The 25851-nt window shown below is 46.5% G+C and overlaps 1 protein-coding gene across 1 annotated transcript; it reads left to right on the plus strand.

Annotated features, from left to right (window-relative positions):
• The first annotated feature begins 1661 nt into the window (after positions 1-1661).
• On the plus strand, positions 1662-22490 carry CMAS (cytidine monophosphate N-acetylneuraminic acid synthetase). The gene is made up of 8 exons (XM_084809147.1): positions 1662-1915; positions 4514-4656; positions 13467-13622; positions 14611-14744; positions 16854-16948; positions 19138-19309; positions 20596-20749; positions 22020-22490. Exons 1-8 carry the CDS (start codon positions 1701-1703, stop codon positions 22211-22213), a joined length of 1263 nt encoding a protein of 420 aa, XP_084665273.1. The 5' UTR covers positions 1662-1700; the 3' UTR covers positions 22214-22490.
• Positions 22491-25851: the final 3361 nt, after the last annotated feature.

The raw sequence follows: 25851 nt of genomic DNA on the forward strand, positions 1-25851 counted from the left end.
ATATGCCAACAAATTTGGAACACTCAACAGTGGCCACAAGACTGGAAAAGGTCAGTTTACATTCCAATTCCAAAGAAGGGCAACGCCAAAGAGTGTTCAAACTACCGTACAATTGCGCTCATTTCACATGCCAGCAAGGTGATGCTCAAAATCCTACAAGCTAAGCTTCAGCAGCATGTGAACCGAGAACTACCAGAAGTACAAGCTGGGTGTCGAAGAGGCCGAGGAACTAGAGATCAAATCGCCAACATTCGCTGAATCATGGAAAAAGCAAGGGAATTCCAGAAAAACGTCTATTTCTGCTTCATTGACTACGCTAAAGCCTTTGATTGTGTGGATCACAACAAACTGTGGCAAATTCTGAAAGAGATGGGAGTAGCAGACCACCTTACCTGTCTCCTGAGAAACCTGTACGAGGGTCAAAACGCAACAGTAAGAACCGGACATGGAACAACCGATTGGTTCAAAATTGGGAAAGGAGTACGACAAGACTGTATATTGTCACCTTGCTTATTTAACTTATATGCAGAGTACATAATGAGAAACGCCGGGTTGGGTGAATCACAGGTCGGAATTAAGATTGCCGGGAGAATTATCAACAACCTCAGATACGCAGACGATACCACCCTAACAGCAGAAAGCGAAGAGGATCTCAAGAGCCTCTTGTTGAGGGTGAAAGTGGAGAGTGCAAAAGCTGGTTTGAAACTCAACATTGATCATGGCATCTGGCCCCATAGTAAGAAGCAGAGACATCACCTTGCCGACAAAGGTCCGTCTAATCAAAGCTATGGTTTTCCCAGTAGTAATGTATGGCTGTGAGAGCTGGACTATAAGGAAGGCTGAGTGCTGAAGAATTGATGCCTTCGAACTGTGGTGCTGGAGAAGACTCTTACGAGTCCCCTGGACTGCAAGGAGGTCAAATCAGTCCATCCTAAAGGAAATCAACCCTGACTGCTCATTGGAAGGACAGGTACTGAAGCTGAAGCTCCAATATTTTGGCCACCTAATGCGAAGAGAAAACTCCCTGGAAAAGACCCTGATGCTGGGAAAGACTGAAGGCAAAAGGAGAAGGGGATGGCAGAGGATGAGATGGCTAGATAGCATCACCGATGCAATGAATACGAACTTGAGCACACTCAGGGAGAGAGCGGAGGACAGGAAGGCCTGGCGTGCTATGGTCCATGGGGTCACGAAGAGTCGGACACGACTGAACGACTGAACAACAATAGTGAGGCCAAATTTTTAACTGTCTTGAGGATAAAATTATTTTTAATTACTTAGGGCGCAATCCTATGCATGTTTAGATAGAATAAAGGCCTACAAACATGCATAGGATTGCGCCCTAATTTGCCTTAATGGCCATGAAGGCTAAATGGAGGGCCAGTCTACCTCTCACCCACTCTTTAGAGTCCATCCCTCCTTTGAACTACGCTTCCTACCATCCCTACGGAGCGCGCGCCAACTTCCCTTTCCTCAGCCCAACACACTACATTTCCCGTCGGCCCCGGCAAGCGGAGCCGCCACTTCCGTTTCCAAGGAACGGCCATTCCGCTTCCAGCGATCCGCGCTCTCAAACCGCCCGCCTCAAACTACATCTCCCAGCATGCTCCGTGCGTGCGTGCCGCCGCAGCTGCGTGAGGGGGCGGGGCCTAGACGTGGCAGGGAGGGAATATTCGTTTCTCCGTGTCCCTCAGAGAGCCATGGCTGCGGTCGCGGGAGCTGCCGCGGACTCCTTGTTGGCCGCCTCTTCCCGGCCGTCCGGAGATGCCGCCCGGCCGCCCCCTCATATGGCTGCGCTGGTGTTGGCCCGCGGCGGCAGCAAAGGAATCCCCCTGAAGAACATTAAGCTCCTCGCTGGGGTCCCGCTGATTGGCTGGGTGCTGAGGGCAGCCCTCGATTCTGGCGTCTTTCAAAGGTGTGCGCATGCGCGGGTGTCATTTCCCTTCTCTCTTTGTCTCTCTGCTCCTCCCCCTCCCCCTTTTTTTTGCCAAAGGTGTAACTGCTCTTTTGTTTCCTGGCAGGATTACCGGGTTCTTTTTGAAGCTCTTGGCTCTGTTTTGTGGTTGGGGTGGGACCAGGGACAGCAGTGGAAATTCATGCAGCTTCTCTTAAGGTGAAGCCCTAGGCATGTTTAGACAGAAAAATGTCCTACAACTCCCAATATTCTCCAATCAATCTGAACATGCATAGGGTTGCACCCTTAATTTATTTTCCCTCTTCCCTCCGCATTCTTTTTTCCTTGTGTGTTGTGCTGTCTTAAATTGTAAGCCTGTAGCCAGGAACTGTTGTCTTTTACTGACTGTTGTTGTTCAGTCGTTAAGTTGTGTCCAACTCTTCATGGCCCCATGGACTACAGCACGCCAGGCCTTCCTGTCCTCCGCTCTCTCCCGGAGTGTGCTCAAGTCCATATTCATTGCATCAGTGATGCTATCTAGCCATCTCATCCTCTGCCGTCCCCTTCTCCTTTTGCCTTCAGTCTTTCCCAGCATCAGGGTTTTTTCCAGAGAGTTTTCTCTTCGCATTAGGCGGCCAAAATATTTCAGCTTCAGTATCTGTCCTTCCAATGAGCACTCAGGGTTGATTTCCTTTAGGATGGATTGATTTGACCTCCTTGCAGTCCAGGGGACTCGTAAGAGTCTTCTCCAGCACCACAGTTCGAAGGCATCAATTCTTCAGCGCTCAGCCTTCCTTATAGTCCAGCTCTCACAGCCGTATGTTGCTACTGGGAAAACCATAGCTTTGATTACACGGACCTTTGTCGGCAAGGTGATGTCTCTGCTTCTTACTATGCTGTCTAGGTTTGCCATCGCTTTCCTCCCAAGGAGCAAGCATCTTTTAATTTCATGGCTACAGTCACCGTCTGCGGTGATCTTGTAAGCCACTCTAAATACCCCAAGGTAGAAAGTAGAAATAAATAATCTAGATTATTATTCCCTTATTGCACGTAGGGCAGGAGCTGAAGTCAAGAGGCTGTGCCTTATGACAAACCTGGTAATGTAGTACAACGTTGTTATATCTAGTTAAGCAAACTCCATATTGTCTCAGTGCATGCTTTCTGAGACAACGCTATAAAGATTAAGAGCCTTGTTGTGGTGAAGGGGCTTGTGTAACTCAGTGAAGCCATAAGCTATGCCGTGCAGGGCCACCCAAGACGGACAGGTCATGGCGGAGAGTTCTGTCAAAATGTGGTCCACTGGAGAAGGAAATGGCAACCCACTCCAGTATTCTTGCCAAGAAAACCCCATGGAACGTATCACAAGGCTAAAAGAGATGACACCGGAAGATGAGCCCCTCAGGTCGGAAGGTGTCCAATATACTACTGGGGAAGAGCAGAGGGCATTTCCAAGTAGCGCCAGAAAGAGTGAAGTGGCTGGGCCAAACCCGAAAGGACACTCAGCTGTGGATGTGTCTGGTGGTGAAAAAAAAATCCGATGCTGTAAAAAACAATATTGTTTAGGAACCTGGAATGTAAGATCAATGAATCAAGGTAAGCTGGAGGTGGTCAAACATGAGATGGCAAGATTGAACATCAACATCTTGGGAATCAGCAAACTAAAATGTTTGGTTGGTTTTAGTTTTTGTGAACCGCCCAGAGAGTTTCGGCTATTGGGCGGTATAGAAATAAATAAATAAATAAATAAAATGGACAAGCATGGTCTTGTCCATTTTGACCATGGTCCAGCATGGTCCATTGGCTTTGCTTGTCTAAAATGGACAAGCAGAGCCAAAAGGACACTCAGCTCTGGATGTGTCTGGTGGTGAAAAGAAAGTCCGATGCTGTAAAGAACAATATTGTTTAGGAATCAATTAATGGAATGTAAGATCAATGAATCAAGGTAAGCTGGAGGTGGTCAGACATGCTATGGTGTTCAGAAGGCCTGGTGTCCATGGGGTCACAAAGAGTCGGACACGACTTAACGACTGAACAACAACAAAGGGTATAAATGTTCTAAATAAAGTATTCAATACTTTGGAATAGTCTAATTGCAGTACCACTTATGGCTACAATCTTGTAGCCACCAATTTAAGAGCATGTCCCATTGATATCAGTGGGGTTTGCTTCTCAGTGGAGATGCATACAATTGGGCTGTATGTTCTCTGGTGTATTTAACTCCATCTTTTGATGTAGAAGTCTCCCATCTCATCAGCCTTCCCTGCCCAGGCCTTTAGAGATGGTTCCCTACTCACACCAGGAAACCAGTTGATCAACTATTTACAAGCTTGTCATGCAAAGTAGACCCTTGCTATTCCCATTTTACAGATTAGCAAACTGAGGCTGAGCTATAGTGACTCATCAGTGAGTTGTTGGCTGTGCAGAACAATCACTGCCACCTCTTCCTAAATGCATGAAGGAGGATGGGCCAATGAAAATATCAACCAAGTGCTTTAAACTTGCTGTGTTAAGGTCTCCTCCCAGAGCAGGAGTCCACAGGTAACAAGTAAGAAAATAGCTTTGTTTCTTCTTGTCTGTCTGGGCAATGATATAATGCTGCTACCTTTTGTCTGCCAACAGCGTGTGGGTTTCCACAGACCATGATGAAATTGAGAAAGTGGCCAAGCAGTTCGGGGGGCAGGTCCATCGAAGGAGCTCGGAAGTGTCTAAAGACTCCTCTACCTCTTTGGATGCCATCGTGGAGTTCCTTCAGTATCATGATGGTGCGGTGATCACTGTCATTTATTATGTATTTGCTAAAACATATTTATGACCCTGCCTTTCCATTTATTAGCAAAGCACTCAAGGAAGACTTTGTTTTTACATTTATTTTTTGTTTTCAGTCTTTAAAATAAAGGGAAGAGGCAGTTCAGGGGACAATTAAAATTACCCAAAATATGTAAAATATGTCAGCTCAGTGGATTATTCATAGATTCATAGAATAGTAGGGTTGGAAGGGGCCTACAAGGCCATCGAGTCCAACCCCCTGCTCAGTGCAGGAATCCAAGTCAGAGCATCCCTGACAAATGGCTGTCCAGCCTCGTCTTGAAGGCCTCCAGTGTGGGAGAGCCCACCACCTCCCCAGGTAATTGGTTCCATTGTCGTATTGCTCTTACATTCAGGAAGTTTTTCCTGATGTTCAGCCTGAATCTGGCTTCCTGTAACTGGAGCCCATGATTCCGTGTCCTGCACTCTGGGATGATCAAGAAGAGATCCTGGCCTTCTTCTCTGTGACACCCTTTCAAGTACTTGAAGAGTGCTATCATATCTCCCCTCAGTCTTCTCTTCTCAAGGCTAAACATGCCCAGTTCTTTCAGTCTGTCTTCATAGGGCTTTGTTTCCAGTCCCCTGATCATCTTTGTTGCCCTCCTCTGAACCCTCTCCAGTTTGTCTGCATCCTTCTTAAAGTGTGGTGCCCAGAACTGGACACAGTACTCCAGATGAGGCCTAACCAGTGCTGAGTAGAGGGGAACTAGTACTTCACGGGATTTGGAAGCGATGCTTCTATGAATGCAGCCCAAAAGAGCATTTGCCTTTTTTGCAGCCACATCACATTGTTGGCTCATATTCAGCTTGTGATCGACAACAATTCCAAGATCCTTCTCGCTTGTAGTGTGGTTGAGCCATGTATCCCCCATCTTGTAACTGTGCATTTGGTTTCTTTTTCCTAGGTGCAGAACTTGGCATTTGTCCCTATTAAATGTCATTCTGTTGTTTTCTGCCCAGCGCTCCAGTCTATCCAGATCACGTTGAATTTTGTTTCTGTCTTCCAAAGTATTAGCTATCCCTCCCAATTTTGTGTCATCTGCAAATTTGATCAGCATTCCCTGCACCTCCTCCTCCAAGTCATTAATAAAAATGTTGAAGAGCACTGGGCCCAGGACCGAGCCCTGCAGTACCCCACTCGTTACCTCTCCCCAGTTTGAGAAGATCCCATCGATAAGCACTCTTTGAGTCCGATTCTGTAGCCAACTGTGGATCCACCGGACCGTTGTTTCATCTAGCCCACTTTGAGCTAGTTTGCTCATCAGGATATCATGGGGCACTTTGTCGAAAGCTTTGCTGAAGTCGAGGTATATGATGTCTACAGCATTCCCACAGTCTACAAGGGAAGTTACTTGATCAAAAAATGAAATGAGATTTGTCTGGCAGGACTTGTTTTTGACAAATCCATGTTGGCTTCGAGTAATCACGGCATTGTTGTCAAGGTGCTTCCAGATGGATTGCTTTATGATCTGCTCCAGAATTTTCCCAGGGATTGATGTCAGACTGACTGGTCTGTAGTTCCCAGGTTCCTCCTTTTTACTCTTTTGGAAGATAGGGACAACGTTAGCCCTCCTCCAGTCATCTGGCACTTCCCCCGTCCTCCATGATTTCTCAAAGAGAATAGACAGTGGTTCTGAGAGTTCTTCTGCCAGTTCCTTTATGACTCTAGGATGCAGTTCATCTGGCCCTGGAGATTTGAACTCATTCAAAGTAATGAGGTGTTCCTTGACCATATGCCTGTCGATCTCAAGCTGCAATCCTGCCCCTTCAGCCTGTACTTCGCCTTTGCCAGTGGGGTCATAGACGCTCTTTTGGGAGAAGACTGAGCCAAAGTAGGAATTGAGCACCTCTGCCTTTTCTTTGTCATCTGTTATCTTTTTACCATCCTTATTTAATAGCTGAACCACCATTTCTTTCCTCTGCCTTTTACTATGCACACGTAGCTGAAGAAAGCCTTTTTGTTGTTTTTAACATCCCTTGCTAACCTCAGCTCATTCTCAGCTTTAGCCTTCCTGACACCATCCCTGCAATTCTGTGCTATCTGCCTGTACTCTTCCTTTGTTACTTGGCCTTCTTTCCACTTCCTATATGTGTCCTTTTTTGTTTTCAGGTCATCCCTAAGCTTTTTGTGAAGCCACATTGGCTTCTTCTGTTGTCTTCCACCTTTTCTTCTTGTTGGAATTGCTTGTGATTGTGCCTTGAGAATTTCCATTTTTAAAAGCTCCTACCCATCTTGGACTCCTTTTCTCGCTAGCATCGCCTGCTATGGGACCTTACTGATCATTGTTCTGAGTTTATTAAAATCAGCTTTCCTAAAATCCAGGGTACGCATTTGACTACACTCGGCTTTTGCTTCCCTTAGAACCAAGAACTCAAGTACAACATGGTCGCTTTCCCCCAGAGTTCTTGTAACTGCTACTTTATCCACTAAGTCATCTCTGTTGCTTAGGATCAAGTCAAGGATAGCCGATCCTCTAGTTCCTTCCTCTACTTTCTGTCGGAGGAAGTTATCCGCCACACAAGTCAGGAATTTCCTGGAGGGGCCATGTTTTGCAGAATTTGTCTCCCAACAAATATCGGGGAAATTGAAGTCCCCCATTACTACTACATCATGCTTCCTTAAAACATTGGCTATTTGCTTTTCAAAAGTTTCATCCTTGTCTTCTCCTTGATTGGGTGGCCGGTAGTAGACTGCGACCACCAGGTTCCTTTTATTCTTTGCTCCATTTATTTCAACCCAGATGCTCTCGATGGGGCTACCAAGCTCCTCCTCCTGTATTTCTGTGCAGAGATATGTATTTTTCACATACAGTGCAACCCCATCTCCCTTTCTGTTCCTCCTGTTCTTTTTGAACAAGTTATATCCTTCAATTGCTGTATTCCAGTCATGAGAGTCATCCCACCAAGTCTCAGTTATACCTATCAGGTCATAATTTCCCTCTTGTATTAAGAGTTCAAGTTCGTTCTGTTTGTTTCCCATACTCTGGGCATTAGTATATAGACATCGAAGACCATGTGCTTCATAGTCTGGCTTTCTTCCTACATGTGTCTGAAGACTATTATTGGGCGCTATCAGAGCTGTTCTCTCCATTGCAGTGCATGCGCCTATGTCCATTGTTACCCCCAACATTACATCTCCCTTCCCCGTGGGATTCAGTTTAAAGCCCTCCTGATGAAGTTCTTCATGCTGTGGCCAAACACATTCTTCCCAGCCTTTGTGAGGTGCAACCCATCCCTAGCCAACAGCCCATCTTCCAGGAAGTATAGCCCGTGGTCCCAGAATCCAAATCTCTCTCGTCGGCACCACCTTCGTAGCCAGTCATTCACCCAGAGTATTTTTCGTTCCCTTTCTATCCCTCTTCTAACTACTGGAAGGATGGATGAGAAAACTATCTGGGCCCCAAAGTTCTTGAGTTTCCTTCCCAAAGCTTCAAAGTCTAACGTGATCTCTTCGTAGCTCCACTTGGCGGTATCATTTGTTCCCACATGGATGAGAAGAAAGGGATACCTGTCAGTGGGCTTTATGAGTGCAGGCAACCTTTCAGTCACGTCTCTAATCTGTCCTCCCGGGAGACAACATACCTGGCGAGTCCACGGGTCTTCGCGACATACTTGGGTCTCGATCCCACGCAGCAAGGAGTCTCCCACTACTACCACTCTTCTCTTCTTCTTCTTGTAGGCCTGGGTTTCATCGCCTCTGTTTCACTGACTTTTAGCCTCTTGCTCACTCTCATGCAGGTTCCCCTGTGATTCTTCCTCTGCAGGCTGTCCTCCAGTCTCATCCGCAAGTACCTGGAATCGGTTCCACAGCTCCACTGCTTCCACTGGTGCAGAGTGGCGTCTAGTTCTTCTTCTCCTAACTGTCACCCTTTTCCAAGGAGTATCCTCTATTCCATTTTTCTTCACCTCAGCATTTCCCACTGCCTCATCTTGCTGTTGCTCTTCAAGCTTCTGGTCTGCCCTTTGCAGCTGTAGTTCCCCCATTCTGTCCAAGAACTCTTCGTGTTCTCTTATTCCCCTGAGGGTCGACAGTCGCCGCTCCAGTCCACTTACTTTTTCCTCCAGCAGCGTGATCAACTTGCACTTGTTGCAGGTGTAGGCCATGTTGTTCTCAGGCAAGAAAACAAACATTGCACACACCTTGCAGGTCACCACCACTGGAGAGTCTTGTCCTTCCATAGCCTCTTTTCCCTTTTTGTGTCTAGCTTTGTGATTGTTCTAGACTAGCCTGTGCCTGCTGCTCTACTCAGTAGAGGTTAAAAGCAGAGTCCCACTGGTGTGAAAGTGTGTGTTACAAGACAAATAAATGGAAAAAAGTTAGTTAAAATAAAAAATAAAAATAATTTAAAAAAATGTTAGGGGCCTCCCCCTTGACCTCCCCTGCTGAACTCCCCTGGCCAACTCCTGTTTGCTCCCCCTGTTCGCTCGCTCTCTGGGAGCTTGCCTGCTTCTGTAGTCAGAACCCTGCCAGAAAAGGAACAACAGGGTGATAGGAGGTTATCAGAGAGGAGGCAAGGTGAGCCTCCTTAGGTAGGGAGTTCCCATCACCTTGGTGCAGCCACAGAGAAAGCTCTGTTCTGTGCGCATTTCAGTCATGCCTTGACCACTGATGGAATGAGAAGAAATGTCTTCCCTGCAGATATTAAAGAGTGGGCAAGCTGATATTATTGGGACCCATTATTAAAATGGGGAACTTTGGGGAATACCAGTTGCTGGGGTATTTATTTAAAGATAAAATTAGTAAGCATATAGAAGGGCAAGCCCTGCTGGAAAAGAATCAACACGGCTTCCACAAAGGTAAGTCCTGTCTCACTAACCTTTTGGAGTTCTTTGAGAGTGTCAATAAACATGTAGACAGGGTGATCCAGTAGACATCGTTTACTTGGACTTCCAAATGGCTTTTGACAAAGTCCCTCACCAAAGACTCCTGAGCAAACTTAGCAGTCATGGAATAAGAGGACAGATCTTCTTATGGGCCAGTAACTGGTTAAAGAACAGAAAGCAGAGTAGGAATACATGGTAAATTCTCCCAATGGAGGGAAGTAAATAGTGCAGTCCCACAGGGATCTGTATTAGGACCAGTGCTTTTCAACCTGTTCATACATGATCTGGAATTGGGAGTGAGCAGTGAAGTGGCCAAGTTTGCGGGTGACACCAAATTATTTCATGTGCATAAAACAAAAAGGGATTGTGAAGAGTTCCAAAAGGACCTCTCCAAACCGGGAGAATGGGCATCTAAGTGGCAAATGCGTTCAGTGTAAGCAAGTGTAAAGTGATGCACACTGGGGCACAAAATCCCACCTTCAAGTATAGCCTGATGGGATCTGAGCTAGCGGTGACTGACCAGGAAAGAGTTCTTGGGGTTGTGGTGGACAGCTCAATGAAGATGTCAGCCCAGTGTGCGGCCACTGTAAAAAAGGCAGACTTCATGTTAGGCATAATTAGAAAACGAATTGAGAGTAAAACTGCCAATATCATACTGCCTATATACAAATTGATGGTGCAACCAACTTGGAATTCTATGTCCAGTTCTAGTCACCACACCTAAAAAGAGATATTGTAGAGCTGGAAAAAATGCAGGAAAGGGCAACTTTTCTGGAGCATCTCCCCTATGAGAGAAGTTATGGGATTGTTTAGCTTGGAAAAAAGGAGGGTAAGGGGAGACATGATAGAGGTGTACAAAAGGTGGATAGGGAGACATTTTTTCCCCTCTCTCAAAATACTAGAACCCAGGGTGCTCCTATGAAGCTGATGGGTGGGAGATTCAGGACAGATAAAAGTCCTTCTTCACGCAGCACATAGTTAAACTATGGAATTCACTACCACAGGGTGTAATGATGGCCACCAATTTGGATGGCTTTAAAAGAGGGTTGGACAAATTCCTGGAGGAAAAGGCTCTTAATGGCTACTAGTCCTGTTGGCAATATGCTACCTCCAGTCCCAGAGGCAGTGAGCCTATGTACACCAGTTGCTGGGGAACATGGGCGGGAGGGTGCTGTTACACTCATGTCCTGCTTGTGGGTTTCCTGTCGACAGCTGGTTGGCCACTGTGTGAACAGAATGCTGGACTAGATCGACCCTTGGTCTGATCCAGCAGGGTTCTTAAGATGTTCTTAGGGTACACAAGAGGGAGGATGCCATTGCGCCCATGTGGACACCCTGTCTCCAATATGCAACAGTTGTGATTCTGAAACTGCTTGGCAGGATAATACTGCACCCCAGTGCATGCTTACCTTAGACTAGTGATCTTTACTATTCTTCAAGCTGGGACCACTTTGGCTCCAGGCATTGCCACTGGGGCTACCAGGGGGCTGTGATGAAACACCTCCGCTCTTCACCCAGCCAATGGTCCCTCAAGATGGGTGGGGGGGTGCCTTTGCTTCCACCTAAGCTGATTGTTCCCACCCACCTCAGTTTTCTGCCTTTAGCCACCTTTCTTATACTCCTTTTTTCCTAGAGTATAGTTGCGTGCGTACATTGAGCCTCCTTTTTAAACTACTACCCAGGTTAAGTATAAGTAGTGTGATGACTCAAGAACAGACTCGATGTAAAAGAATCAAAATAATTCATTTAGGTTATTATACAGATTGCACTTTAAAAGATTTCTCTTAACCTGACCCATGCTAAACTAAGGCTTAAACCACTAACCACCTCTCCATGTCCCCAGGAGATGTTTCATCTCAGAGATCAAATCCCTTTCTCTCCCTTCTGTCTTCAAACTGCCTCTCTTAACTCACTCTAACTCTCCCTCCTATCAGCATTCTCACTGATCAATCAGTCACACAGCCCCAGGCACTCACACCATTCCATACATTCTCACATACCCACCAGGCAATGTGTAGAGAAGCTATAAACCCTTAACGCTGTGTTTAAACAAATAAAACCATGGGGCGGTTCTGCCACAGGGGCCCTTTCCTGGGCTGTGAGATGTTTCTCCTCTTCCCACTCCGGTCAAGTGCTGAGACTGTGCACCATAGAATCATAGAATAGTAGGGTTGGAAGGGGCCTACAAGGCCATCGAGTCCAACCCCCTGCTCAATGCAGGAATCCAAGTCAGAGCATCCCCGACAAATGGCTGTCCAGCCTCGTCTTGAAGGCCTCCAGTGTGGGAGAGCCCACCACCTCCCCAGGTAATTGGTTCCATTGTCGTATTGCTCTTACATTCAGGAAGTTTTTCCTGATGTTCAGCCTGAATCTGGCTTCCTGTAACTGGAGCCCATGATTCCGTGTCCTGCACTCTGGGATGATCAAGAAGAGATCCTGGCCTTCTTCTCTGTGACAACCTTTCAAGTACTTGAAGAGTGCTATCATATCTCCCCTCAGTCTTCTCTTCTCAAGGCTAAACATGCCCAGTTCTTTCAGTCTCTCCTCATAGGGCTTTGTTTCCAGTCCCCTGATCATCTTTGTTGCCCTCCTCTGAACCCTCTCCAGTTTGTCTGCATCCTTCTTAAAGTGTGGTGCCCAGAACTGGACACTACTCCAAATGAGGCCTAACCAGATCTGGCTGAAGACCTGTTCGGGTCTCTCCTTCCCAAACCTCCTGTCTGCTGCCCAGGAAAGGCCTCATCCATCAGTCACCAAATCCCCAGATAGGCAACTTCCAACAGGCTCACAGTCCCTGGACTGGGATGGATCTTTTTCTTATCATTCAGAGAGTGCTCTGCTCCACTCAGTGCTGCAAAACCTCCCATTGCAGTTCTACGTTGCCCTCCCTCTTTCTCTCTCAACTGCGCTTTTGAATTTCCCCTCCAGCACCTGCACAGTAGTCCACTGAAGCTAGCCAGTCACATCGCTCTTTTCCTCTTGAGCTCCCCCCCCCATAGCTAATTGGCTGATTGTTCCTGCATTCTCCTCTCCCCGCCTATCCACCTTACTGGTGAAGAGTGGCAGGTCCCCTGACTCCCCACCCCCGAAGCCTCCTCCAGTAGCCCAGATTACAGTAGTCAGCTCACCACTAACGCAAACAAAAGGGTAAAGCTAGACAGCCCCTGCTGAGAGTAAGCAACAGGAATATGAGAGAGGAGGGGGGTAGAGAGCTGCACTTGAGGTGACTGGGAGCCACCAGTGACCCTCGGACTTTTCAGTGAAGTGCTTGGCCTAAATTTCAGTGTACTTAATAGGGCCTTCTTCCAAATATACATGCACAGGGCAGTCGGTTAGCTTGTGGAAATCTCATGTTGCTGCAAAGCATACTGGGGCAAAGGAGCAATGCCATTCACCCACCGAAAACTTAGGGCAAGATCCTACACTGTCCCGGTGTTAGTGGAACTGACCACTGGCAACAGGAACTAGCGGTTCCTGAAACAACCAGAAATGCTCATTTCCAAAATGCGGCAAGTCAGCGGAGCTCCTGGAATGGAGTTCTTCTGACTTGACCCATTCCGGAAGCTTAGCATTTCCTAGTCCTGCTGGCACAACTGAAGGAACAGAGGCACAGTGGCAGTATAGGAGAGTGCCCATAAAAGGCATTCGTTCTTCATATCTGTTTCTAGCACTAATTGGAACACAGTAGCTTGCTACTCTGACTTTTAGTTTGGCCTTGTAAATAAGTCCGCAAAAGTTATTAGCCTGCAAATAAAATAAAGAAAAATTGCTATCCTCTTTGGCACTGTCAGAGGGACAGAGTGCTCTAATGCATCTGCCTGCTTTTTTTTTTTTTTAATTAAACTTGTAAATGCTAATGATGCATTCTGAATAACATTACACATTTTGACCTAAACATCTAGTATTTTTATGGGATTTGTCTCCTCCATGTTGTTCTCCCCAGAGGTTGACATCATAGGAAATATTCAAGCGACCTCACCTTGCTTGCATCCCGCTGACCTGATCAGAGTGTCCAGAATGATCCACGAGGATGGCTTCGACTCGGTCTTCTCTGTCGTGAGGCGCCATCAGTTTAGATGGAGCGAAGTCAGAAAAGGAGGTAAGGGGATGCGTGTGTCATTTCCAGTTGGCGTTGCCACTTAGAAAAGCAGCAGAAATATATGGACTCGGACCACTGATCCATCTAGCCCAGTGACATTGGCTGTTTTTCAAGCAAGAGCTTCTTTGACTCCAGGCATCACCACAGGCTAGATAGCGGCTTGATGGCCACAGGATTGGTTGGTTCCCAGAGAACCCCTTCCTCACCCTCTCCCCTGCCACCTTGTAGGTGACGCGGATGGCCCCCAGGCTCTGGGCTCAGAAGAGCTGTGCGGAGCAGGGCAAAAGGGGGCGTTCCCAGGGGCAGGGCAGGGACTTCATAAGTGCCGATACGACACTTCTTATGTGTCGTCTGGCCTGCCCGCTCCGGCTTCAATGTCCCGCAGCTAGACAGCCAAAATTGGCCATCTAGCTGTGAATGCAGGGCAGCTGGAGCGCGGAGGAAATTATCCCCTCCGCGCTCCTCCCACCATGCATTGGATAGGCGGTCGCCTCTGAGTTTGGAGGCAGCCATCTATTCACATAGGATTGCTCCCTTAGAAATACAATCAATCCATCAATTAATAGCATCCCACATTGACCTGGGGGTTGGGCTAGATGTCCTCCAAAGTCCCTTCCGCTCTGTGATTCTAAGGCTATACTGACCGGCAGCAGCCCTCCAGTATACACTCCAAGGGAGTAGGCTGGAGGTATACCAAGAATCTTTTAGCTGGAGATGCCTGGACTTGAACCTGGGCCACTGTGGGAAGCAGGGTGCTCAACAAGAGAGGACTTTGGACGAATCCGCCAGGGCTCTTCTTACATTCTTATGACCTTCAGCTTGCAAAGCTTGTGCTCTGCCACTGAGCCACGGTCCCTCCTTTCGAAAGATCAGTGAGACATAAACAAAACCTCAGCAGGATTGCACTTGAAGTGTGGAGACTTGCGGAAGCAAGTGTTAATGTTGCTTTTCTGCCCCCACTCTCCACCCCCCGGCCCTTTCTTTGCAGCGTGCGACGTGACTGTACCTCAAAACCTGAATCCTGCCAAACGCCCCCGGCGGCAGGACTGGGACGGGGAACTCTATGAAAACGGGTCATTCTACTTTGCCAAAAGGCCCCTGATTGAAAGGGGCTATTTGCAGGTTGGTGCTGATGTTGAGCTGTTATCGGGATAACGGGATGGTTTTTAAGCCATCCCATTATCTCTTCTTCTGTCTTGGAGTTCTGAGCTGGATTTAAGACTTGTGGTTGTGGGTGGGGGTATAATTCACTTAATGCAGATCAGCCATCCTTTAATAGGTCCTTAACCCCCTGTAATCCAGGAAGAGACCGTGACGTGGGGAGTGGGGCCCTGCCTCTGCTCCCCATACCATTTTTTTGCTGAAAATTTCCCTCCAAAGCTACTTGCACCTCCAGGAGAAAGTAGCAGCTTGGCCAGTCCTAGCAGGAAAACAGCACAGGGAGAAGACCACACCCCACCCCAGACTCACTGCAGATCCTCCCCAAACCCCCAGCTGCTATTCCTCATAAAACCAAAATAGCAGGATAGATGTTTTGCCATATACATGGCAAATGTGACAACTATGCTGGGTCTTACTTCTTGCTGTGTGAGTGAAGCCCTTGGGGAGAGACTTGGGTTCAAATGCACTCACATCTATGAAACGTACTGGGTGGCCTACCTTGACCTTCTCCCATTTCTTCTTCTTCTTCTTCTTCTTCTTCTTCGAGGCCTTTTTCAAAAAGGACCCAAAGCAACGTACAACAAAATTAAAATGTACCAAATTTACAACAAGCTTTTCTTCGTTTTCCTGTTATATTAATCATGGATTTCTGTATTGTGTGCCTAAGTCGCATTGAGGCTAGGGATGCTGGAGAAATCTGAGATGGATTAAAATGAGCTCGAATTTCTAAGAATCCGACCTGCATAATCCGTTGCAGAGCAATCCCCTCAGGCCCTGCGGAGTCCGTGGACTTTCCGGATGATTTTTTTACTTTCCAAAAATTTATGCATATAAATCTGTAGAAAAATATGTAAGTTTCTGCTGAGGAAACATAGAATGGAATAGGGGACAATACACTAAATGTTATGTACTGGGGTAAATTATGTAAATACTTATGTAAAGATTTGTGTAATTATTTCTGTATTTTTCCGCATGATGAAAAAAAAATCACATGCGTCTGTGGGCAGATGATGGAGCAAAAGGCACCTGACAATCTGCAAAACACAGACGGAGCAGATTTTACACAGTCCATAAATCCCTAATTGAGACTGCTTTTTGCAGTGGGAAGTGACACATAAATTTAAATAATAATAGTAATTATTATAATAGCTAAAAACAATTATCCACTAATAGGCCACGATTCCCATAAAGCAACTAAGGGAGCAATCCTGTGGCCCCTAGACAATGACTGGGGGGCCATAGGATAATTTGGATTACCAGGTCTGAGGTCAGAGACAGGGCTCCAACCTTGGAGGGGGGAATTCATGCCCCAACCCCCTCCTCCTCACAGGCGGCACAGAAAGAACCGCACTGGCTGCTTCTCCAAGATCAGGAGTGTGACCTCAGAGAGGCGGTAAAGGGGGCATTCTGGTGGGCAGGGAGGAGAGAAAAGGGCAGGATATGAGCTATCCTGAGGCCTTCCCAGCCTCCTTCCTTCCCCCTCCAGCTAGATGGGCAAAAAAGCCCAGCTAATGAAAATGCAGAGCGGGAGGACGGGGAGGTGAAGATCGCCTCTGCCATGCCTCCGTTCTGCACTGGATGATCATAAGCCTCCAAATTTGGAGGCTCATGAAAATCGAGGGTGGGAATCATAGGATTACGCCCTAAAACATCAGAGACACAACCACGAACAACTGATGCATCAAAGAGCCCATCATATGCCGTCACATGCCTGGGAATCGAGGAAAGTTTTAACCTGGTTCCGAAAAGATGACAATGTTAGGAGAGCATTCCAGTTGGGGGGCCACCACCGAAAAGGCCCTCTCCCTTGTTGCCATCCTCCAAACCTCCCTCAGAGGAGAGCCTCAGATGTCGATTGCAACAGGCAGGCTCCGTTTCTTCCTTTCTGGTCAGTTGGGCAACAGTGTTTGCTGCTGGAGGAAAGGTCGGGTAGAACTTCCTGCTCCTCTCCGCATGGCTGCATGTGCCCTGTGGATCGTTCATGCAAAGCTACCCGCTGCCATGCAGTCTCCGCCTCCCTCGCTTGTGCTTCAGCAAAATGGGCTGATGTGTGTTCTCTTTCTTGCTCAGGGTGGGAAAATGGCTTACTACGAAATGCGTGCAGAGCATAGCGTGGATATAGATATTGACATTGACTGGCCTATCGCGGAGCAGAGAGTCCTGAGGTAAAAACGAAAAACTGTTTTTCTCCCTTTGCGGCTGTGACATTTCCTTCCTTTTACAACTTCTCAGCCCCACCTCGTACGATCGGCAGAATTAAGTGGTACAGCTTTTCCAGGACTGTACCGCTTGCCACAGATGGAGACACGTGCATGTTTGAATATTCCACACAGACATGAATACACCATGGATAAATCTTCCCCCACATAGAAAGCTAACATGCCAGGGGGGGAGGAAATATATCCTGTCTTATATATTTATGAATGGGTATTTATAAACCACTTCCATCTGAAGACGTCAAAGAGGTGTACACAGTTCATAGAAATATATATATATAAAAAAACATCAGTACCTAGAATATATTGTATTTCCATAAGATGGTATGCTGCACTTGTCCTGCTAAAACATTTTATCAGGACACCATAAAAACACAGGACACTGTCAAGCTAAAACGAGTAGCAACTGCTTCCTACAGAAAGCAATGGAATGTGGCTTAAGGTGCAATCCTATGCATGTTTAGACAGGAAAAAAAGTCCTACAACTCCCAGCATTCCCCAGCCAGCCATGCTGGCTGGGGAATGCTGGGAGTTGTAGTACTTTTTTCCTGTCTAAACATGCATAGGGTTGCGCCCTTAGTCATGGCGCCCTTAAGTCCTGTTGATTTCCATGGGGCTTGGCTGTGACTAACTCTTCTTGCATTGCATCCTGTGTTATGTGTGAAATGACACACTGATGTTGTGTGCGGAGGGGGTCGTGGCTCAGTGGTAGAGCACCTGCTTTGCATTCAGAAGGTCCCAGGTACAATCCCCAGCTTCTCCAGGTAGGGCAAGGAAAGGACCCTGCCTGAAACCCCGGAGAACTGCTGCCAGTCAGTATCAACAGTACTGGGCTAGGCGGACCAAGGGTTTGACTCAGAATCAGGCAGCTTCCTATGTTCCTGTGTCTTTTAGATTTATATCCCACTCAATTCCAGAAGCGTTGTGTAGTTTACAGTCAATTTTAAACCTATACAACGGAAAGCAAAAGAAAACCAGATGTCCCCATCTCCTCTTCCTACCTGTCTCGTCTCCTCTTATGTGCTCTGTGTGCATTCCTCTGGATTGGAGCACTCTCTCCCTGGTCTAAAACCACCTACAGTTTCATAGACTCACGCATGCACGCTATGACTTGGTTCTTTCTGAGGCTGTAAGGAAACATAAGTCTGAGTGATAACACTTTAGCCTGCTGGTGCAGGGCTCACAAAATGGAATGCTTCCTCCATCCGAAATTTACATTCCCCTAATAAACTAAGAGGTCAAGTAGAAACCTTGGCTCGAATCCTTCTCCCTGAAATCTGCCTTGTCTGTGTTCAGGAAATTGTTTGTATGGGGGGAAATTCCATCATGTTGAGACCCCACCTGCAGTCTGAATTCATATAGCCCAAATGGGAACTAAACCTATATTTTCCCTTTGTTTGCCCTTCCCCATTCATAAGAACATAAGAAAAGCCCTGCTGGATCAGACCAAGGGTCCATCTAGTCCAGCATTCTGTCCACACAGTAACCAATCAGCTGCCCACAGGAAACCCACAAGCAGGACACGAGTGCAACAGCACCCTTCCGCCCATGTTCCCCAGCAACTGGTGTACATAGGCTCACTGCCTCTGGTACTGGGGGTAGCATATTGCCATCAGGGCTAGTAGCCATTGATAGCCTTCTCCAGGAATTTGTCTAACCTTCTTTTAAAGCCATTCAAGTTGGTGGCCATCATTACGTCTTGTGGTAGCGAATTCCATAGTTTAACTATGCGCTATGTGAAGAAGTATTTCCTTTTGTCTGTCCTTTATCTCCCACCAGTCAGCTTCATGGGATGACCCTGGGTTCTAGTTTTATGAGAGAGGGAGAAAAATGTATCCTTATCCACTTTCTCCACACACATACACATGCATAATTTTATACACCTCTGTCATGTCTCCCCTTACTCAGCTTTTTTCTAAGCTAAACAATCCCGGCAGTTGTGACTTTTTCCAATAGAGGAATTGCTCCAGCCCCTTAATCATTTTAGTTGCCCTTTTAGGCACTTTTTCCAACTCTAAAATATCTTTTTTTAGGTGTGGTGACCAGAACTGTACACAGTATTCCAAATGTGGGGCACAGCACTTGCAAACGTTTTTTTTCCCCCTTTCCATTCATGATTGCTGCATCCATATTTCCAGGTACGGGTACTTCGGCAAAGATACCTTGAAGGAAGTGAAGCTGCTGGTTTCTACCATCGAGGGATGCCTCACCACTGGGCACATCTATGTCTCGGAAGATGCGAAAGAGATTGTTTCATATGACGTCAGGGATGGCGTTGGGATTAACTTGCTTCAGAAGAGAGGCATTGAGGTGCATTTTAGCTTCTTGCCATTTTGGATGGAAATCCAGGGCAGGGTTGTCATGGCAATCTCACCTTTCGTTTTAAAGGAGGCATGTTTCTCAATCTCGAGGTTGGAGAGAGAAATGTCAAAGCATATAGCTAGTGCCTGATGACGTGGGCCTAAGCATGGCTAAGACTTCAGAGGGAAGAGGCTTCATTGCCCCGATTACATGTTGGCCCTTTCCCACAGCTGGCAAAAAGAGAAGAGATTGTGTAAACTGTGCAAATATTAATAATAATTATTTGGCATGTGTAGTGTCCTTAGTGCAATATTATTATCCCCATATTAAAAAGGGGGGGTGAGGCTGAGAGAAAAAGGTGGGGGGCTTGCTTCTGGCTGTGTAGTGAGTTCATGACAAAAGCAAGCTCTGTCTGTGCCTAGAAGTCCTGAGACTCCTCAGAAGGTCATCAGGGATTCTTTGATGGAAAGATCAGCAATGGTGCAGAAGTTCCCTTGAAAACCAGTGGAGGAGTGTGGTCTTAGCAGTAGCTATCCACCACCATGATTATATTGTTGCTGAGGACCAATTGTGAGAAGAGTGTGGCCAAGTTCCTGCTTGGTGGCTTCCTAGAGACGTCCTGTGTGCTACTGTGCAAAGCAGGAGGCTGGACTAGATTGGGGTGGGGAACCTCCTTCAGCCTGAGGGCCGGTTTCAGAGAAGCTCTCAGGGGCAGCATTCTTGCTGTGGACGGGGCTGAAAGCAAAGGGGTTAGGTCCCAAGGCAAAAGGGTGAGGCCAAAATGCAACCCACCCACCCCAAGTATATTGTAACTTAAAACTCTTTCCATCAGTAACCACGCCTTAGGAGAAGCATTTCACCCTTTTACAATGGGGGGGAAAACACACACAAAAGGTGGGAAACCACCAAATGATTGGCGGTTGGGGGAAAGGAAGTGGGGTTAGAGGAAGGGAGTATTTCCCTCTTCCTTTGGGAACCCCAGGGGGGATGGATTTGGCTCCCAGGAGGGCTTGTGGTTCCCCACCCTTGTAGCGACTAGATGGTCCATTGCTCTGATCCAGCGGGGCTTTTTTTAAAAAAAATAAAGTTTCAGAGCTCCCTAGGTTGGCTAGTCCTTGATGAGGGCACTTGCAGTAGGGAAAGACAGTTTCGACACATACCGTCGTGCACAGCACAGTGTTTTATTTTTAAAAACATCCTTTCGCTAGGCTGCATTCTCTGAAATGTTTGCTTGATGCGATTTGTTCTGCTGCCTGACTCCCGGCTATTGTCCTAACGGCATCTGGTTTGCTCAGGTGCGGCTGATCTCCGAGAGGGACTGCTCATCCAAGATGCTTTCCGCCATGAAGCTGGGCTGTGCCATGGAAGCAAACGTGACTGACAAGCTGCACGTGGTCGAGAAATGGAGGAAGGAAATGGGACTGTGTTGGAAGGAAGTGGCGTACTTAGGTCAGGCCCTCTCTCCAAATAAAAAGCCTGACGCCTATTTTTAAAATTTATTTTCTATTGCTGAATAGAAAATTGTTGATCATTTCAATTGTTAAATTATTGCTGATAAATAAATAATAAATTATTATTAATAATACTTTAATAATAATAATAAACAATAATTTAAATAATAAATTATTGCTGAATCATTTAAATTATTGCTGATCATTTAAATTATCCATGACCAAGCTGGACAAGGTTCGGGTCATCAAACGTGGGTTGTTGCTTTTGTAAACTATTTTTGTTTGGGCTTTTAGCCCATCCTGCCTAGAAGAATACAGGAAGATAATGATGCTTATCAAACACAGACTGCGAGGCTCATTGGGGATCATTAGGAAAGGAATCGAAAATAGATGTGCCAATCTCATAATGGCTTTATTCAAATCTATCGTGCAACCACAGTTGGGAATTCTGTGTACAGTTCCTGCCATCACACCTTAAGACAGATATTGTAGAGCTAGAAAGGGGCAACCCAAATGATCAAGAGGCTGGGGCAACTTCCTTATGAGGAAAGTTTATGACATTTGGGGCTCTTTAGCTTCAAAAAAAGGGTGAATAAGGGGTGATAAAACAGGTGTATAAAATTATGCATGGCGTGGAGAAGGGGATTAGGGAGAGGTTTTACTTCCTCTCTCGTAATACTAAAACCCAGAGTCGTCCAGTGAAGCTGAATGGTAGGAGATTCGGGGGAGATAAAAAGAAGTGCTACTTCACACAGCACGTAGCTAAACTATGGAATTCACTATTGCAAGATGTAGTGATGGCCACTTACTTGGATGGCTTTAAAAAGGGAATTGGACAGATGCATGGAAGATAAGGCTGTCAGCGGCTACTAGCCATGATGGCTATATATTATCTCCAATATCAGAGGCAATATGCCTCTGAATATCATTTGCTGGGGAATGGAAGCTGGCGGGATGCTATTGCTCTTTCCTTTGGCATCTGGTTGGCCACTGTGGGAACAGAATGCTGGATTAGATCAGCCTTTGGACTGATCCAACAGGGTTCTTCTGTTCCTAGGCCCAATTTACTGGGAAGTTCTTCTGCAGAAACCTTTTATACCATGTTTACTCTTCAAGTCGTTGTATATTGCTGTGAGCATCCTAAAGTGCCTTGGAAATGCAACTCAGAAGTTTAACAAATAAATACTTGAACCTGTGGCCTTCTGCTAATTATTTTATTTATTTTTTTAGTCCTGCTCTAATGTGTGCTAGTGTCTCTCCCACTGCAGGAAATGAAGAATCTGATGTGGAGTGCCTGAAGAAAGCCGGCATGAGTGGTGTCCCTGCTGATGGCTGCCCTGCTGCACAGAAAGCCACGAGCTACATTTGCAAATGTAATGGTGGTCGTGGTGCAATCCGGGAATTTGCAGAGCACATATTCCTCCTAATGGAAAAGGTGAATTTTGCCGGAAAGAAACGATGATGATAAAGCCCTGAACCCATCAATGCTGCTCTTGGGGGAGAAGTCTCTCTGTTCATTCTGCTGATTTCTTTTGTTGTGTAATCATTGCTTGGTTTTTGATATTTTCGGGGATCCAAAGGGCATTGTTGGGAAATTTTAAAAGCATGCACTTAAACCCAATCGTTACTTTCCTCATGCAGCTCCATGCTGATCTAGAAGCCAACCAATTCGAGCCGACTGCAGTCAAAACTGCAGGTCTCGATGGGTCTTATTAAAATGTTAAAAAGCTTGCGGCATGAATGCCTGCCTTTTTAGCGGTTTGGTTTTTGAGAAACCATATTTTGAAAACTAGTAGGAAGAGAATTTTGGTGGTGAGTTGTTATGGGGGGGGGTTTAAAACAGACAACTGTAGGATTGTGTCAGTGACAGAAAGCTATTGTGCAAAGGGCTGGTTCAATGAAATCCAGTGGGCAATGTTTAGAACTGGATTTCCTTGCAGAGAGTGGTCTTCTAGACTCAAACGTTTTCCCTCTGCTGCCAAATAGGAATATAGGCTCTCCATTCTGGCATCTCTCAAGGATTGTGTATCTGCAGCAAGGTATATGTACAGACTCCCCAAGATTGGGAGAAACCAAATCCCACCACTGTTCTAGATTAGACATGTGAAGGAGAGAGGCCACAACTCGGTGGTAGAGCACAAGCTTTGCATGCAGGGGATCCCACTTAAAACGGGCAGTGAACCTATGGCCCTCCAGATATCACCAGACTCCCTACTAACATCTCTCCCAGCCAGCATGACCAATGGTAAAAAAGATGGGATTTGTAGTCTGACAACATCTGGAGGGCCAAAGGCTCCCTGCCCTTGAGTTTAAAGCAAGGGTGGGTCACCTGAGGCCCTCCAGATGTTTTAGCCTGCAACTCTCATCACGCCTGACAGTTGGCTAGGGCTGATGGCAGTTGTAGGTCAAAACAGCTGGAGGGCCACAAATTGCTCCCCTGTGGTTTAAAGGACCAGGTTGGTGGTAATGTGAAAGAACGTGAGACCCAGAAGAGCTGCTACTAGTCAGTCAACAATACCCGGCTAGATGGACAAATAATCTGGTATAAGGCAACGTTAGGCTGACCTGGCTCATCAACTGCACTTCTTCTAGATACCCTCCGACTGTATTCATTTCCAAGGTCGGCCCCTCACCTTTGGGGCTTTGCATCCAAAACGCTGCTGCTGCTGCTGCTGTTGCTCATTCCTGCTGCCAGGCCATAGGCTGCCACGTGTTTTGAGCTTGGTCTTCCGATCCGATGCTGCGCTTTTGTTTTGGCCTGCCTGTTCATACGATCTGTAGAATCAAAGGCTAAAGAAAATTCTGTCCATGTGGTGAGGGCTGCACATTAGAGTGCCGCTCTTCAAAAGAAGTGTCCTGCATATAGGAACAAATTTGCACGTTGAGGGAAGTCTGGGTTGAACATTTCTCCTTGACCCTAAGTTTTGAATCGGTGTATGTGTGTGTTGGGGGTGGGGGAGAGGATTTAAATAAAACCTGAGAGAACATCAGATGGTACCACCCTCAGCCAGAAGTGGTACCATCTGAGAAATCTTTTCCCGCCTGTTCACGGGGCTGACTTAAATAGGATGAGCACTCAAATATCACTTATTGTGCAAGGAGCAGCACAGCCAGGTGCTTTGTTTTTAAAAGGTTCTTGAGGCCGTCTGCTATATGGAAAGGGTTTGCACCATACCGACATGCAAGTGATGCACCCATAGGGACGGGCGCGCAGACTAAGAGCCCTTTGAATGAGGCACTCTGCAGCAGTAAGTGATATTTGCACAGCCAGTGTGTTACTTACAGCCACCCATTACTTAATGATGTCTGAAGGTTGGTTCCCATTTATACTAGGATCCAACCTGCATTGGATTAAGCCTCTGCCTTGGAATCCCCTAACGTTTTTGCAAAGTAGACTTCAGGCAAGACTGGATATATGGACATAGGAAGCGTGTCAAAATGATTGGTTCATCTAGCAGTATCTTCTGCTGAGTACTAGGCGACAGACAGTTTATTGACCAGGGAGATCATGTAGAGCAGGGGGAGGCAACCTTTTTGGACCCATGGGCACATTTGGTGATTTGAGAAACTGTCCTGGGCACCACCACAAAATGGCTGCCATGGGTGGCATGGCAAAGGACAAGGAACCTGTCCAAAAGACTGAGCACAAGGCAAAGGGGGGTCTGAGCCCCAGCACACTAAACAACTTTGAGCCGATAAGAAAATGTGTTTTTAAAACAGTGGGATAGGTGAGGTGCCAGGAAAAGCGTCCGGGAGCGCATGAGGGTCTGCGGGCACCACATCACCTGCCCTTGGTGTAGAAGCAATTAAAAAAACACACTGAATTTTCTCTGGAGGTAGTTCTCCTTACCTTCACAGCACTGCAGTGACTTGCATGTGGCAGCTTTATTGAAAGAAATGCCATTTTCTGCAAAGACAACAGTTGTTCCAAGTTAGTGCTTCCGGTTGATACCCCCTTTTATCCTACGAATACAATGGTTGTGCTGTTTTGTTTGTTTAAATCTGCAATGAATATTGATCATGGCTTCTCTTTCTTATTTGTTTACAACGTGCTTCGGGACTTCTCTGTGTTTTTCCAAGCATTCAGAAGATAGCTTTGCACCTTGCTGAGTTTTTTTTTTATGGACTTGTGAGTACGCTTTTTGAAATAGTCGACATTTTCTAGCAAGCCAGGACTTGATGGAAAGGAATAACATTGTGTTTAACTTTCTTCCAGCGTCTGCACACAGCACCATTAAGGCCTACATTTAGCAATGGCAGATAATGGGGAAGAATATGTGTCTAATCTGTACCACTTCAGACAGCTTAGTGGTGGGGCCCTGCATTATGGGATGCTTCCCTACAAAAAGAAGAACATTCCTGAATATAGGAAAAATAAATGGTTGGGAAGAATGGTAGGTTAAACTTCTCTCTGAACTTGTGCTGCCCTCAATGGAGGAAAACTTGTTGCATGGAGGAATGTAGTCATGCAAGCTTCCACCTGTCGACATACAATCTAGGTATAAGCTTGCCATCTCATCAGTTGTTTTTGAGAAGTTGGCCATAGTGCAAGGGTAGGCCGCTTGTGGCACTCCAGATGTTTTAGCCCACAACTCCCATGATCCCTTACCATTGGCTTTGCTGGCTAGGGCTGATGGGAGTTGTAAGCCAAGACATCTGGAGGGACACAAATTGTCCACCCCTCCATAACATTTGGCCCTGTAAAACTATTCTATAAGCCTGGTTCACTCGTTCTGTGGCAAGCATGTTTACCACAGATATGCCTGCATTTGCAGTAGTAAGCATAGCAAAATGTGAAGCAGGGATACATTTGTAAATCTGTGGGGGAGGTGCACTGAGAGAAGGAACAGTGGGCTTCCTGGAGGGTGTCCCCTGTGAATTTACAAATGCCCATGTCTACTTAAGGCTTTACAGCATGTACAGCATATGTGTAATAAACACGGGTTGCTTTGTACCATGTGAATTGGTGCTTGCTGTCAATAATAGCTCTTTAATGGCGTGTGCACCAGTTCTGTCCTGCTCTTTTCCTTTCATCACATGGTCAGCCTTAACTGCCTCTTCTTTGTCTTGAATAATCTCGTAATTTCCCCTCTTGCCCAA

This window comes from Heloderma suspectum, chromosome 7, assembly GCF_057233095.1.
Source record: "Heloderma suspectum isolate Gila_16-S chromosome 7, 16-S_ref, whole genome shotgun sequence".
NCBI classification, from domain to species: domain Eukaryota; kingdom Metazoa; phylum Chordata; class Lepidosauria; order Squamata; family Helodermatidae; genus Heloderma; species Heloderma suspectum.

What these genes read in the sequence shown, in the direction of transcription:
- CMAS (XM_084809147.1), top strand. Translation starts at nt 1,701, where the DNA reads ATGGCTGCGGTCGCGGGAGCTGCCGCGGACTCCTTGTTGGCCGCCTCT. An exon ending in GATTCTGGCGTCTTTCAAAG is followed by an intron (nt 1,916 to 4,513) that starts GTGTGCGCATGC and finishes GTCTGCCAACAG; the next exon opens with CGTGTGGGTTTCCACAGACC. An exon ending in GAAGGAAGTGGCGTACTTAG is followed by an intron (nt 20,750 to 22,019) that starts GTCAGGCCCTCT and finishes CTCCCACTGCAG; the next exon opens with GAAATGAAGAATCTGATGTG.